The 13950-nt window shown below is 46.9% G+C and overlaps 1 protein-coding gene across 1 annotated transcript; it reads left to right on the forward strand.

Annotated features, from left to right (window-relative positions):
- The first annotated feature begins 591 nt into the window (after positions 1-591).
- On the forward strand, positions 592-10379 carry LOC125335322 (serine/threonine-protein kinase SBK2-like). Its single transcript, XM_048322851.1, is given in 6 exon segments — positions 592-606; positions 608-733; positions 735-827; positions 7723-7918; positions 8651-8853; positions 9101-10379. Coding segments are annotated over 6 exon segments (1203 nt in total). The 3' UTR covers positions 9671-10379.
- Positions 10380-13950: the final 3571 nt, after the last annotated feature.

Here is a 13950-nt window from a genome sequence, read left to right on the forward strand (position 1 = left end):
ATACACAAACTGATCCACTTCCTTGAGAGAAAAAAACCAGTGTTTAAGAGCCAAGATATAGGACCTGCATGGTGTCCACGCACCCAGGAGATGTTTTCATCTCCATGCTCAAGTGGAAGAAGGAAGACCTTGGCACAGGAGTATACTCTGGGGTCAGGTACTGAGAACAGGTGAAATGCTTGCAAGTCATCGTAGTTATCATTAATAATTTCAGCCTCACCATCACGCTCTGCAGCCCTGGTGTGTGTGAGGACCCTGACCCACTGGGCCTGAAGAGGGGTCGTTGAACCAGCCATGGTTTGTGCCTGGTCTCTGATGCTCACTGGCACGGGCACCTTTGGTAGCCAAGGACAAGCACTGGCAGTCCACGGTTGTTCTGATCGCTTCCATCAGGAACGGATTCTTACTTGGCACAGCCCCAGAGCAAGGACCACGTTCCAGCCCAGGGAGCTGCTTTGCTCCCTCAGCTGGAGCAAAGAGCTGAACAAGGCGGGTCTGCCAATGGTCCCTGTGGGTTTACAATGCTATGGCTAGAGCAGAAACAATCCCACCCCGACTTCTGAAACACATCCCTCTCCATTAAGACGGTAGATGGATAGTCCTTTCCTCCCCCCTTTCCCCCTCTTTTCTTCCCTTCCGAAGGTCACCTTCAGCGGGGAGGCAGTGTGCCCCCAGGTCCAGAGCCATGGGGACGGGGCGGAGCGTTACGCTTGGCCCCGTAGCGCCTGGCAGCCCCCTCCGGCTGCTGGCGCAGGCTGAGCCCGGCGGCTGCGGCGAGGGGAGCGCGGCAGTCGCGGCTGGCTGGCTGTCCTGCGCTGCTGGAGAAGGTGAGAGGCTTAGTACAGGCGGGAAAGGAGAGTGGGAAGGGAAGTTGCAGCGGTGGCAGGATGAAAGACACTGGACAGGCATATAAAAGGGCACCCACCCCTCTCAATCTGGTTTTGGAGGCTTGAGAGTGGTGTGCCGGCACAATGCGGAGCGCGCCCATTTCCCACAGCGGGCTGATGGAGAGCTCGTTGGTGGCTTTGCCCTGGGAGGCTGCTTTGCGTCCACTCGTGTCCGGCCGCATGGTGCTGCCGTACTGGCGGGTTGGCTGGGAGAAAGGGGTGATGTGGCTTGGTCCCAGTGGGATTGCTGCCGGTTTCTGTCCGAGGAGGCTGCTGTGCAGTGGTTGTGGTGTGCTGCGTGCTGTGGAGAGGCTTACGGGGCTCTCCGGGGAGGCTGCTGAGTGTCTCTGCCCCAGAACAGCAATACACAGTTCTGCAACCGGGACAGTCATGCCATGCTCGGCAGCGAGATTAAGCACTAGCCTGCTGACGAGTTTTAGAAAGAAGTTCATAAATCTACCAGTAATAAGGCCAGAAGCAAACATTGCGATAATCTGTTCTTATCCCTTGTCGTATTAAACGTGGTTTGCACCAGAGTGGACCTTTTAGGAAAAAAAGTGCCATTCTTGAGCCAAAAGTTAGGGGGATGGAAGGATATCCTTCCATATTGTTTGATGAGACTTTTAGGGGCAAATATCCTTCTTCACAAAATCTGCACCACAACAGAGGTCTGAAGTGGCCTCACTTCAGCGTCTTCTGTTGGTTTTATTATAATGCTTCTACCTAATTGGGAGAGCCCTTTTTAGTGAAATTCCAGTACTTGGGAAGGTACATACAGGTGATGAGTAACTTCTTCACTATCTGTTTGATAAGCTATAAAGACAGCTCCCCTGGAAGTTTCCCCTGTAATTTTCAACCCTGTTGTCATTGTCATGACTTTCTCTGGTCCTTTTTCTGTCAAACTGGGGACACCAATGCTAGCTTGCTGAACTGTGGGCTCACCAGTATCATTAAAAAGATAGAAAACATCCAGTATCTGGTTCTGTTGATCTATCACCTGCCCTCCAGAAGAGTTCAGGAAATTTACCCAGGCTTTCTTCACATCAATATATTTTTAACATTTCAAGAAACATCAGTATATTTTTAACTTTTCAAGAAACATTTGTATTCAAGAAGAATACAAAGCAGAGCAAACTGAGAAAATTAATTTATTATAAAAATACAAATTCCACTGGTGTGTGATATTCTCAATTGTAGAGAAGAAGCTGTTAACAGGTGGCCAGCTCTTCAGAAATACAGCTTCCCTAACTCAGCTGATTTTCAGAGATTAAATTTCAGACTGCCTCACGGCATCTGTATGTAGGAACCTCTGCAGAAACTGGAGTTCACTGTAAGAGGCACATCGCCTCAGAACAGATCTCTTCTTTTGTTACAATCATCTCAGCCTACGTGAAGCTGAACAGCTGTCTCTTTTTTGTTTACAGTGAAGCTTACCTTCTTAATTTAGCATCTGGAAAATGCTAGTTTGCCTCTCACTGCTGATGTTTTCTGTGTCTAATTATTTTTGGGCATTCTCTTCAGCAAAGTGAATGCAAAAGTGGAATCTGCAACATCAGTAACCCTTGTACTGTTATGCTCTTAGACTTGTGTCTGTATCAGTAAGATGTGCATCTCTATCACTGCAGATTATTCCTACTGCCATTCTGTATCATCCAATGTATTAAAGCCTGCAAGGGAAGTGAGGCTGTACCAGATCTACATTTCTGGATTTACATAGTGCCCATTAAGCAGCATGAAGAATCTAGATGTGTCTGATTAATATTACTTTTTTTTCCTGTCACCTATCTAATGCCAGACTAAAATCCTGACTTCTTTGGTCCTTTGAAACACTTTTGTATGTGTGTATGTGCATGCACTAGTTTTGTGAAGCAATGCATTGTCTACCCAAACCCTTTTTGTGCCATTTGCAAACATTTTCTGGATGATTTCAGTGTTTTTGTCTAGATCATTGACAAAGGTAAAAGTATTATAACAGAGTCAGGATTTAAAAAAAAATAATTGTTTAAGGTAAGAACACCAATAAAATATGATATTTTCCACTATATACTGGGCTTTCAGAAATTAATTAAAAATGTGTGGCTTCTTGGTTTAGACCAATGCCAGGATGAATTTGTACAGATAACTTCCAGGAAACGACCAGAGAATGGGACATTTCTAGCAGGTGCTGTATGAACCAATACCAGCATGAGAACTGCTTCAAACCAACAGTTTAGAGGATGGTGGGAAGTGCTTGCAGGTGGGGTCCTTGCACAGCCCCTAAGCAGAAGTTTTATAACAACAGAATGAAGTGATCTGAATTACTTGGTACACTAAATCCATTTGAGCAAAATGTGCTTTACTAAACATGGTGCAAAAATATTCAGGTAAAAACCAGGTAGGCAGCACCCGTAAACGGACAGGAAGAGGAAGTGAATTTTTCCCCCAACATTCCCCAGTAACTGGGAAAAACTCTGAACTCATAATGGAAATATAAGGTAGTACAGCCTGTGTGTTGTTCCCACAAAAGGAGATCTTGAGGCCACAGAATGAGGCAGAGGGGAATTCTAGCTGAGTGTGTGACAGGAGACATTCTCCCCAAGACAGTCAGGGTTTTAACATGGGGGATGGGAGGAGAAAAATGATGAGGCTTTAGAACAGGGCCATGAAGCAGATCTGAGAGCTGGACAATCGGGCTGGACAATCTGAGAGCTTGGTTTGACAATTAGACAGAAGGTTATTTGAAGGCATTGAACCAATAAGAAGACTGAGGGGTGTCTTGATCAGAGAGCATAGAGATACTTATTCTCAATTCAAAATGTGACCACATCTTCTGGAAGCATCACATCTGTTTTTCAGCTAACTGGTGCAGGCACTACAGAAGCACAGTGTGACAGGTGCTTTGTGAAGCCTAAGTAAAGCATTGGTTAAATGCATAGCCTGAGCTTCAGTCTGATAGTTTTAGTCAACGTAATTAACTGCAAATGTGTTCTCATAGCCTGTGGTCATACCTCTGACCACAGTGCATATGAACCCTCCAAGAGTCCCAAGAAATTTAACAGATATTAAAAACCTATTTTCTCTATCTGAGGAACTTCATGGGCAGGTTAGGTAAATTCAGATTAGGGTATCATATAAATGTGTAACAGCAAGAATTTTTACACTGGCATTTATAATTGACCAATTGTCATTGGATCAAGCCTGAATGACTTTTTGTAAGAGATGCCCCAGATGCTATTTGTCATTTGGTTTGTATTAAGGTTCTGCAGAAGGTCAGACAAGAAAGTGGACTCCACATGCCATATGCTCAAGGCCATTTTTAATCGAGTATCTTTGATATGAGAAGAGGCTGAAACAGCTGAAACTCTTCAGCTTGCAAAAGAGAAGGCTCAGAGGGGACCTTATTGGTGTATATAAATATCTGCTGGGAGGGAATGAAGAAAAGGGAGCCAGACTCTTCCAAGCAGTGATCATTGGTGGGAATCTCCATCTGTGGAGATATTGAAGACCTGGCTGAACACCTTCCTAGACAAGATGCTTCAATTGCTGTTGCTTGAGCAGGGGAATTGGATTAGATGATCTCAAGAGGTCCCATCCAACCTAAACACCTCTGTGTTTTTGTCATCATGGCACTGTCTCTGTTGTACAGAGATCACACTGTCTTTGGCTTTTGACATGTATGAAGTGCTTTTCTGCACTAAATACATTAATCATTTTGGTTGAAGAACCAGAATAACATTACCTGGACTAGGACATTGTATCTCCATAGGCTAGATCCCCCTCAGCTTCTCAGGTGGTTCAGAAGTATCCTGTGATGGTGTAAAGGATGTGAGCTTTTTGCTGCTGTAATTAGAGATTCTTTTGAGGAATTACAGTTTCTCACAAGTCAGCAGGCTGGAAATAAGACCTCTAGCAGGGGTGAAGCACAGAAAGAATAGTGGAGGAAAGAACAGTTTTGAATAGGACTCTGCCTGCTGCCTTCAATACAGCACAGCCAAATGGTGAATGCATCCTGGTCAGGGCCCTTGAGACCTTCTCCTCAGTGCTTGTCAATCTGCACAGGGAAAATGACACTTTAGAAGGTATCAGAAGTAGTGCAGATCACCCAGGCACACTTTACTCAGCAGTGACCCAGACTGGATCCTCACTTACCTTCCTAGCTAGTCGCAGTGGCATCTCAAAGAAAGACCTGACAACGCCGGCTATTTTCTCAAGTATGGACTTTGTCTTGCAATTAATGACTTCAAGGGCAGCAAGGGCCAAAGTCTGCAAACTGTTCTGGAGTGACTGCAGCTGGGGCTTCCTTCATAAGGAGCCCTGATCAGACCCACAGGTCACAGGCCCTCAAGAAACTTTACCCATATCCTCTTGATGATCTGTTCTTCCAAGCTGGCTCATTCACTTTAGTGCTCTCCTCTGAGCCTGCACCATTTTCCCTCCCATGCTATTGGGGCCACAGATGGAAGTATGGATCTATTCCAGCTATATTGCAGTTCACTTGAACTGTGGAGTGGAAGAATACAAGAGTTTTTGGGATTTGGGTGGTTTTGGGTTTTTTTATTGCAAAAGCTTATGGACTGAAATGTTTTGACTCCCTGAAGTGAACTGAGAACCAAGGATATACAGAAAAACATATCCTCCCACTCACAAAAGCAAGTGTTTGCATAGTAAATAGGAGAGAAGTAATGCACCTAATGAAATGGATGAATCATGTTATAAATAATGGAATACAAATAAAACATTAATTAATATCTATCTAAAAAGTACATAACTATTGAATAATACGTAGAGTTGATGCAACAGGAAGATTCTAACCTTTGGGCTAAATAGCAGTAACAAGTGGCCAGCGTACAATGGAAGAAATTTTACCTGACTCACGTTTGAGATTTTCAGCTATCTAAGAAGACTCTGAACCATTTTCTGACAAGAACTTGTATATGACCATGAATTTGATATAGAAGAAACACTGCCTCACAGAAAAGCTATTTTGATATTTTTTTCCACAAATACTCATATAATGTGTTCTTCAAATGACAAGTGGACATCTCTCCTATTGTTCCACTCCACTATTTAATGTGGCTTTAGCTTATCTAATATCTATGCCTTTCCCAGGTCTATTACATTTTAGGTGTTTTCTCTATATTCAACTTAAATTTTTCTCTCTATAACACCTAAATGTGGAAGCACCAGTTTGGAAATATTTTGGCAGGGTGGGTCCATTTGTGGGTTCTGAGATGCCCTTGCTGTCTGGAATTTCACAAGCCCTGTTGGCTGGGGAGCAAACAGGAGGACATCAAAGCAAAATCTCTAAAATACTTCCCAGACACTCTTTCCCAGAGTTCTCCCCAGCCTTCCATTTATTCCCTCCCATGCAAACATTTGTTCATTGTTGTACTCCCTACTGACTGTACTAAATTTGACTGCTGTTGACTCTCACAGCAAGCCAAAGCCTTTACAGAAAAGTAGGGCCATTTACTTGGCACTTCTGAATTGGATAAGATTTAGAAATGCAGTCTAGGAGAGAAAGAAGGGAAGAGAAGGAGAACCTTCCCACAAATAGTCCCAGGATCCTGTACAAATCCAGCCCTTTTGTAGATTTCCCAGGTTTAAATAATTCTTTTTTCCAAATTTCTTTATTTTGAAGAATGACTGGATTTAGCAGCAGTGGAGTTCCTTTGCAGAAGAGAAATGCTTACATACCGGAAAAAATCCAGTCTGTGAAGACAGTTAAGATACTGGAATATCTCTCATAGGAGGAGAGGCTAAGAGAGCTAAGACTTGATTAGCCTCAAGAAGAGAAGGCTTCTGATCAATGCATATGAATACCTGCAAAAACACACAGCCAGGCGTATCACAGCATCAGATGATACTGAGTGACAGAACAAGAGGCAGTGGGCCTGAAACACAACTTCTATTTAAGCATAAGTAAAATCTTTTTTACCACAGAGGTGATTGAACACTGGAACTGGTTACCCACAGCAGCTGTGGAGTCTCCATCCTTGTAGATATTTAAAACTGGGCTGGGCACAGGACAACGTGCTCTAGCTAACCCTCCTCTGAGCAGGAGGTTGCAGTAGGTGGTCTCCAGAAGTACCTTCTGGCCTTGACCATCATGTGACCTTGCTCCAAAACCAGGAGGGACTCCCAGGCCCAAGGTGCCTTGTTCAGAGCACAAGGAGGTAGACAGGCAGAGAGTGCTGACACAGAGGCCTTAAAATGCTGCATTGTAACTCTCTTGGGAAAGTGAAAATACACTTCTCTGAAATAGGTCTGAAGCAGCTGGCTACAGCTCAAAATGCCATTGATGTTCTAGCTTACTTCCTGTATAAGGCTGCACAGATGAGTGACTTTTGGTCAAAAATGTCATCAGGCATGTGAGGTACTGAGCTCCCTTTGCCTTCCTCAGGGCCCTCTGCCTTTTTTTCATGTGCTAGCTGTGCCTCTGCCTAAGGGACAGGTCTGTCTCAGCTGCTACCTCAAGGACTTTCTTCTATAAGCAGTAGAGGTGGGATTCTGAGCAGAGAGACAAGGTCCTGCTGCAGTAAGCTAAGGTGGGTGGCTGGGTCATGCTTGAAAATCTGGGATTCTGCTAATGTTTTGCCTGTTGTCTAATATTGGGCAAAAGGATTAGAGGACTGAAGGAGGCTCCCTTCAATACAGAAACCTTTTCTATGAGGAGGGGCTTTCCCCAGAGATGTTCTATATAAAAGTGCAAGTTCAACTCAAGCACAGCAGCAGGAGTGCTCAGGCTCCAAGTGGCAGAAATATGCCCTGCCATGGCATGGTTGTGCCGCGTGTCCGATTGGCTTTCCCTGTGCATGCTCTGTTGTTCCTGACTCCAGCGGTGGTGTTTCTGCAGCACTCAGTGATGGCCGAGAGCTCAGCTGTGACTGCAGCAGCAGTGGGGAGAGCAGCACCTACCAAGCTAGAGGAGCTCCTGGAGATCACTGCTCAGAGCCTGGTGCGCGCTGAGGTGGCTGAGCACTATGAGGTTATTCGGGAGCTGGGCAGGGGCAAGTATGGCCACGTGATGCTGGTGACCCACAGGCAGAGAGGTAAGGCACTAACTGCGCCCTATGAACTATTGTGCCTTGTCTCCTCTCCACTCACCGAGGCACAGGGCATGGGGTGGGCTGGTGGCACCTCGTGGCCAGGAACCAGGCATGGCTGGGAGGATTCCCAGGGAGACCAACAGGATGGGGACCTCCCCAGCCAGGAACCATCCCATTACATGCAGCCAGGGAGCAGGTGATGCCAGGGGACAGCCCAGAACATCTGGCAAGATTATAGTGATGAGACAGGAGCAAGGTCAGGCTGGGAAGTTAATCCACAAGTCAGGATCAAGAGAGTTCACAGATAGGCACCAGCACAGATGTGATATAGATGGAAACAGCAGTCCCACCCCAGGGCTCAGTCAGGGAGTGGAGCCCCAAGCCTGGGCTGAAGTGGTGCCCTAAGGCCCATGGACAGAGGGTGTGAATGAATGAATGAAGGGTGGGCCATATGAGTGCCCTGACACTGCTCTTCCCCAGCAGTCCCAGCTCAGACTGATGAGTCCACATTCCTGAATGTCCCTACTCTGCCCAGGGCTCTTGCGTGTGCCCAGGGCTCCAAAGTCATACCAGTGGCATTGCCTGTTCCCAGACCTGGTGTCCACAGGGTATACCCTCACAAACTTTGGACTAGAGACCTCCCTGTGGCTGTGACTGCCCGGATCTGTGGCTGCTCTGTCCTGCCTTGGTGTGAGTGAGTTTCAGAGGAGTCTAACCCACTCTTCCCATCCCCAGGGACTCCTATGGCTCTCAAGCTGCTACCCAAAGCCAGTACAAAGCTGCACACCTTCCTGTATGAATATTGTGTAGCACTGTCCCTAGCCACCCACCCTGCCATCATCAGCATGTTTGGAATTGCCATCGAGTCCAGCCAATACTATGGTTTCCTCTACGAACCAGCGCTGCACAAAGACCTCATCTCTATCATCAAACCCCGCGTGAGTGTTGCTACAAGGCCATGGGGACTGGGGCTGTAGCATTTGGCCCCTCTGAAGGCTGGCTGGGTCAGAGGGAGGGAGGTGAAGGCAATGGGCTGTGGGTCCATCTAGGGTCTGCAGCACTGAAGGAGCCGTGGGCTTGCAAGGCAAGAAACGCGAAGGTCTTTCCCAGTGCAGAGCATTCTGGTGAGAGCAGGGCTGCCGAGGTGCCCCGTGTGCCATCCCGCCCGTCTCTCTCCCTGCGCAGGACGGGATCCCTGAGCCGGCCGCAAAGCAGTGTGCCAAGCAGCTGGTGAGCGCGCTGGAGTTCATCCACAGCCGGGGGCTGGTGTACCGCGACATCAAGCCTGAGAACGTGCTGCTCTTCGACCCCGACTGCCGCCTCGTCAAACTCACTGACTTCGGGCTCACGCGGCCCAAGGGTACCAAGCTCAAGCTGGTGGCCGGTGTAATCCCCTACACTGCCCCCGAGCTGAGCAACACTGCTGATGCCCAGGGGGTGCCCATCGACACCAGCATGGATGCCTGGGCCTTCGGGGTGCTGCTTTTCTGCCTGCTGACCGGCTACTTCCCCTGGGAGCAGAGCCTGCCAGAGGACCCTTTCTTTGAGGACTTCATGCAGTGGCAGGAGACAGGCCTAGAAAAGGACGTGCCCCGGCACTGGAGGCGCCTGACAGCCGAGGCTGCCGGGATGCTGCGGAGCCTGCTGGCTCTGGATCCCACCAAGCGTGGCCCTGTCAGCGGGGTGCTGCGCTACGTCGACTGCCCTTGGCGGCTGGAGGATGGGCGCAGTGAGGAGGCTGCCGTGAAGTCCTAGAGCCTGCTCCCCATGGCAGGAGGGAAGGAGGGTCTCACCCTGCAAGGGGCTTCAGGGTTTGGGGCACTGTGGTGGCCTGGCCGTGAAGAGGCTATGGTGACACAGAGAGCAACTTCTCTGCAGCACTGTCCCTGCTGCCACAGAGTCAAGCTCTTTCCCCAGCTGATGGTCTTCATCCCATGACTCAGTGCTGCCCAGCGCCACCTCTTTGTGTTTCCATGGAGTTTGAAACACAGCTTGGAGCCTCCTTTCTCTTGGAAATGACTGTCTGTGTGTGAAGCATCTACTTGTCTCCTAGCCACAGGAACTCCAGGGAGTTATTTAGGCTGCAGCAGCACCTGCCTTGTCTCAAAATAGAGCAAAATACGCACTTTTGTGTTTCTCTGTGTGGCTCTTTTTCCCTCATAATAAATGCCTGGTGGGACCCACCTGCTGTCAGAGAGCAGGGAGCATGTCAGAACTTGCAGCCATCTCAGGACAAGCTGTCCAAGGCAGGGGCCATCTCTGAATGCTGCCTAGACCTACACCAGGACCCTTGGAGGGTGGCTTTGGGCTGGTGGAGTGGAGGGGCTGGGGAGACCCTAGCATGTGGCTGGGGAATGATTATGGAGTTGAGGTTATCTCATGCCAGCCCAAGCACATGTCTTCCCTTGTATTGCCTTCAGGTCCTAAGACAATGTCCTTCATGCTCTTTTAGAGGCCTGGTTACACCTCTAGAAGACCTTCCTTCTCCCCTTTCCTATCACTTCTTTAGCCTGTTCCTAGACACACACTTCTCCTAATCCTCAATATCCTCCTAGGTGCACATTTTAATCCTGAAAAAGGGTAGCAAAGAGAGAATTAGGGATTAGTAGCCCTTCTTACTTTTCTACCTCTTTCCAATCCCCAGGATTATGGTGTTGGTAATAATCCCTTCCTCCATTTAACCTGGTCTTTTGCTGGAAACATTCGCAACTCATTTTCCACCCTCAGGGGCTTCCTAACTTCTAAAAATGCAGTGTTCCAGCACTATACTGTCTAGCATCTCATCTTTTTTTTTCATCTCAGACCCTTTCCTGCACACACTCTTTCTTCTATGCTTCCCCGACCTCCAGCTCTTTTTTTCCAGCTTCTTCTCACCCACTGGCATTTTATCACTACTTAACTACTCTACTAACATTACCCATCACCTGGTAAACACCTTTTGCTCACTCCTCTCTCAGCAACATTACTTCTGTACTGCTATTTTGTGCTGTTCCTGCTCCTTACATCACCTATGCCTTGTGTCTTCCTTCCAGCTCCCCAGCATACCTTACCAAATAGCATTATGCTCACACTGTCCAAGGTGCAGTTTTCTTCTGCTTACTTCCATCTCTTAGAATCTTTCCTTACTTGAAGTCATAATAAATGCTGCTCAATTCCAGCCTGCTGATATTTGGCTTTAACTGCTCTTTAATCACTGTAAGAATAGCAGAGGAATGTTAAGGTGCCAACACAGTTCCTGTATTTAAAGTGAAGAAGCCTTAAGACCAATGGATCTAAAGGCCAGGGAGCTGGCAACTATCCAGTGAAAAATAATGGAAAATTTATTACAGATGCTTGTTAATAGAGAATTACAGAAGAGGAATGTGGCTTTTTGGAATGAGATATTCAATTTTATTATAAAGTTGTGTTTGATAAGGTAAATTCATAGCATTATGGTACAGAGTATTTGTAAGGCATGAGCTATTGATAAAAAGAGAATTATAGTATGTTGTAGTGATTCAGAAGATGCACTATGCAAAGTCCATAAAATATAGAGCAAGTGGATTGAGAACTTTCAATGGAGAGAAGAAATAATTGTCTGCTTGGAATGCTCTTTGGTTATTTTGTTTGGTTTCTGAAGGGATCAGTTGTTAAATGAAAACTGATTAATATTTCCAGCCATGATTTTAAAGAAAATACAAAGCCACTGCAGGTAAAACCCCATAGATGACACAAACATGAATAGGGTGGTAGCAAGAGGAACAGGCCACTCAAAGCCTGGATCTGGATAACTTGGTAAGTTGAGTATATTCAAACAAAATACATTTTCTTACCGGCAGGAGAAACATAATCAGGTAGGAGCACATAGGAATAAAAGTCATCCTTACAAAAAGACCCCTAAAAACTTGCTGAGTCACAGAGGATACACTAGATTACATGAGTTCTTATTGTGCTGTCCTGTTAAAAAGGCAAATGGGCTCCTTGCATGGCTAAAGAGGTGCAGAGAGTAGGGGTGGTCAAATCTTCAGCAAAAAGATCTAACAAGATTCCTGCTGGCCTAAATATGAGTGTGGAAAGTAGGAGTGAGTGATCAGTATTTGATGCCTCATGGGAAAATCCTGGGTATGGCATCACATTTACAGGCAAGCTGGAAAACTGGAGGCAGCTCAGAAGAGAACCATGGTGGGACTGTGGTTTAAGGCTGTAAGAAAGCCTTAAAGAAAGCAACGAGCTAAACTATTTAAAATAGGATGACTGGATGGTGATTTGATTATGGTATAGAATACTGAGAAGAAAATACCACCTACTAATGACCTATTTCAATTTGAGAACGATCCAAGAGCAACCATGAGAGGTTGAAGCCAAACACTCCAGTAGTGAGGTTCTTGCCTACTGAAAGAAACCATCATATGAGCAGAAGCTGAGAGAATGGGGAAAGTTCAGCCTGGACAGGAGAAGAGTCAGGGTGGATCTTATACCTCTTCAGACTTCCAGGCACGAGTATAAATTGTGAGAGGGAAGGCATTTAAACATGACAAAAATGGCTTTATGTTGATGGTGGCCAAGCTTTGTAACACTGGTTATGTGTCTATGGCTTCGGAGATACTCAAACGATGATTGGACAAGACTCTGGTAAACTTTATCTAGCTGTCTCTTTTTTGGGAAGGACATTGGTGTAGGCAATCTTCATACATCCTGTCTGGTATCAACCATGCTGTGATTCCACAACATTTTTTTATTTTGAAGACCCTCTGTGTTGTAGCTAAGGATGTTTAGGGCTCCCAAATGTCTCTCTTTTGGAATTGCTCAGCATGGTCTCAGCAAAGCTCGGCAATAAATGCAAAACTAGCTTGACAAGAAAGGGTTAGCAAGATTTTAGGGTTTATTCCAAACTAAAGTGAACCTGAACTGATGGAATGCTGACATATTTGGGGAAACAGATCAAGCTGCCCAATGCCATCAGGACCCAGGCTGTTTTTTTGCAGGAGCCAATTATGTCAATGTGGATCAGGGATTCGGTGCTGTCTGACAAAGATGATGTGGCAGAGGCTAATTGCAGTGAGAAGAGGCAGTGACCAGGATTGTTTCTCTGTCTCCTTTGTCACAGAGCCTTGAGACTTTGGTAGAAGGGGTTTCTGCTCCCAGAAGGTTGTGTGATGCAGAGTGAAGTGATGAAATCAGCACGGTGACTGCATCATGCATGTGATGGTGGTGGGGACCGGGCTGCAATGAAGCAAGCACAGATTTGAGCACAGTGGCAAAAAGCCCTGCCTTGAGCCAAGTCCCCAGCCTGGGCTCCTTTTCTCAGTAGCTTGTTCATAACTGCAGCTGGATTTCTTAAATCAATGAATAAACAGACCTGGCAAAGACTATCCCCAGGAGGTCTGGAAAAGGATCTGGTTGCCTCCATCACCCCCAGAGCAGCTGTTGGGAGAGGCTGAATGGAACGGAGCTGTGTGCAAACATGCCGGCCCTTTGCACGTGCAGCCTCTGGCTGCAGGAGGGCTGGCCAGGTGCCCAGCACCGTAAAGGGCAACATTTCAGCTAATGTAGGCATGAGGGATGGGGTGGATCTGGTGTCATCCCCAAAGGGGCATCAGGTGGCTCTTAAGGGGAGGGAAAAATGAGGTACTTCATTCTTCTCTGGGATGGAATGAAGAGATAAAGTGGGTAATTACCGAGCTCACCACACTATGTGAGTTCTGGCTGAAGGTCCAAGAAGTGTGAATCCAGGCCCTGGTGCCTGCAGCACACTGCAGGAACAGACTGGGAGCATGGATCCCATGGCTTTTGGCGGGCCGTATGGTCTATATTTCTGGATCCCCTTGTGCACCTCACTACGGATTCTGCTTCCACTTCTGCACTGTGGAGTCCACATGGCTCCTCAATAGTTACACTCAGCAGCAGCCTGGGGAATGTGGTGCAGATCAGAGACTGTAGGGTGTAGAGAAAGTATGGGCCAGCACTTCGGTACTGCAGGGGGAAGGGCGATGGGTTGAGCCTGGATCTGTTAACTGCACAGACAGTTTGATTGTAACTCTTCTCCCAGTTAGGAA

The sequence above is a fragment of the Corvus hawaiiensis genome, chromosome 1 (genome assembly GCF_020740725.1).
Source record: "Corvus hawaiiensis isolate bCorHaw1 chromosome 1, bCorHaw1.pri.cur, whole genome shotgun sequence".
In the NCBI taxonomy this organism is placed as follows: Eukaryota; Metazoa; Chordata; class Aves; order Passeriformes; family Corvidae; genus Corvus; species Corvus hawaiiensis.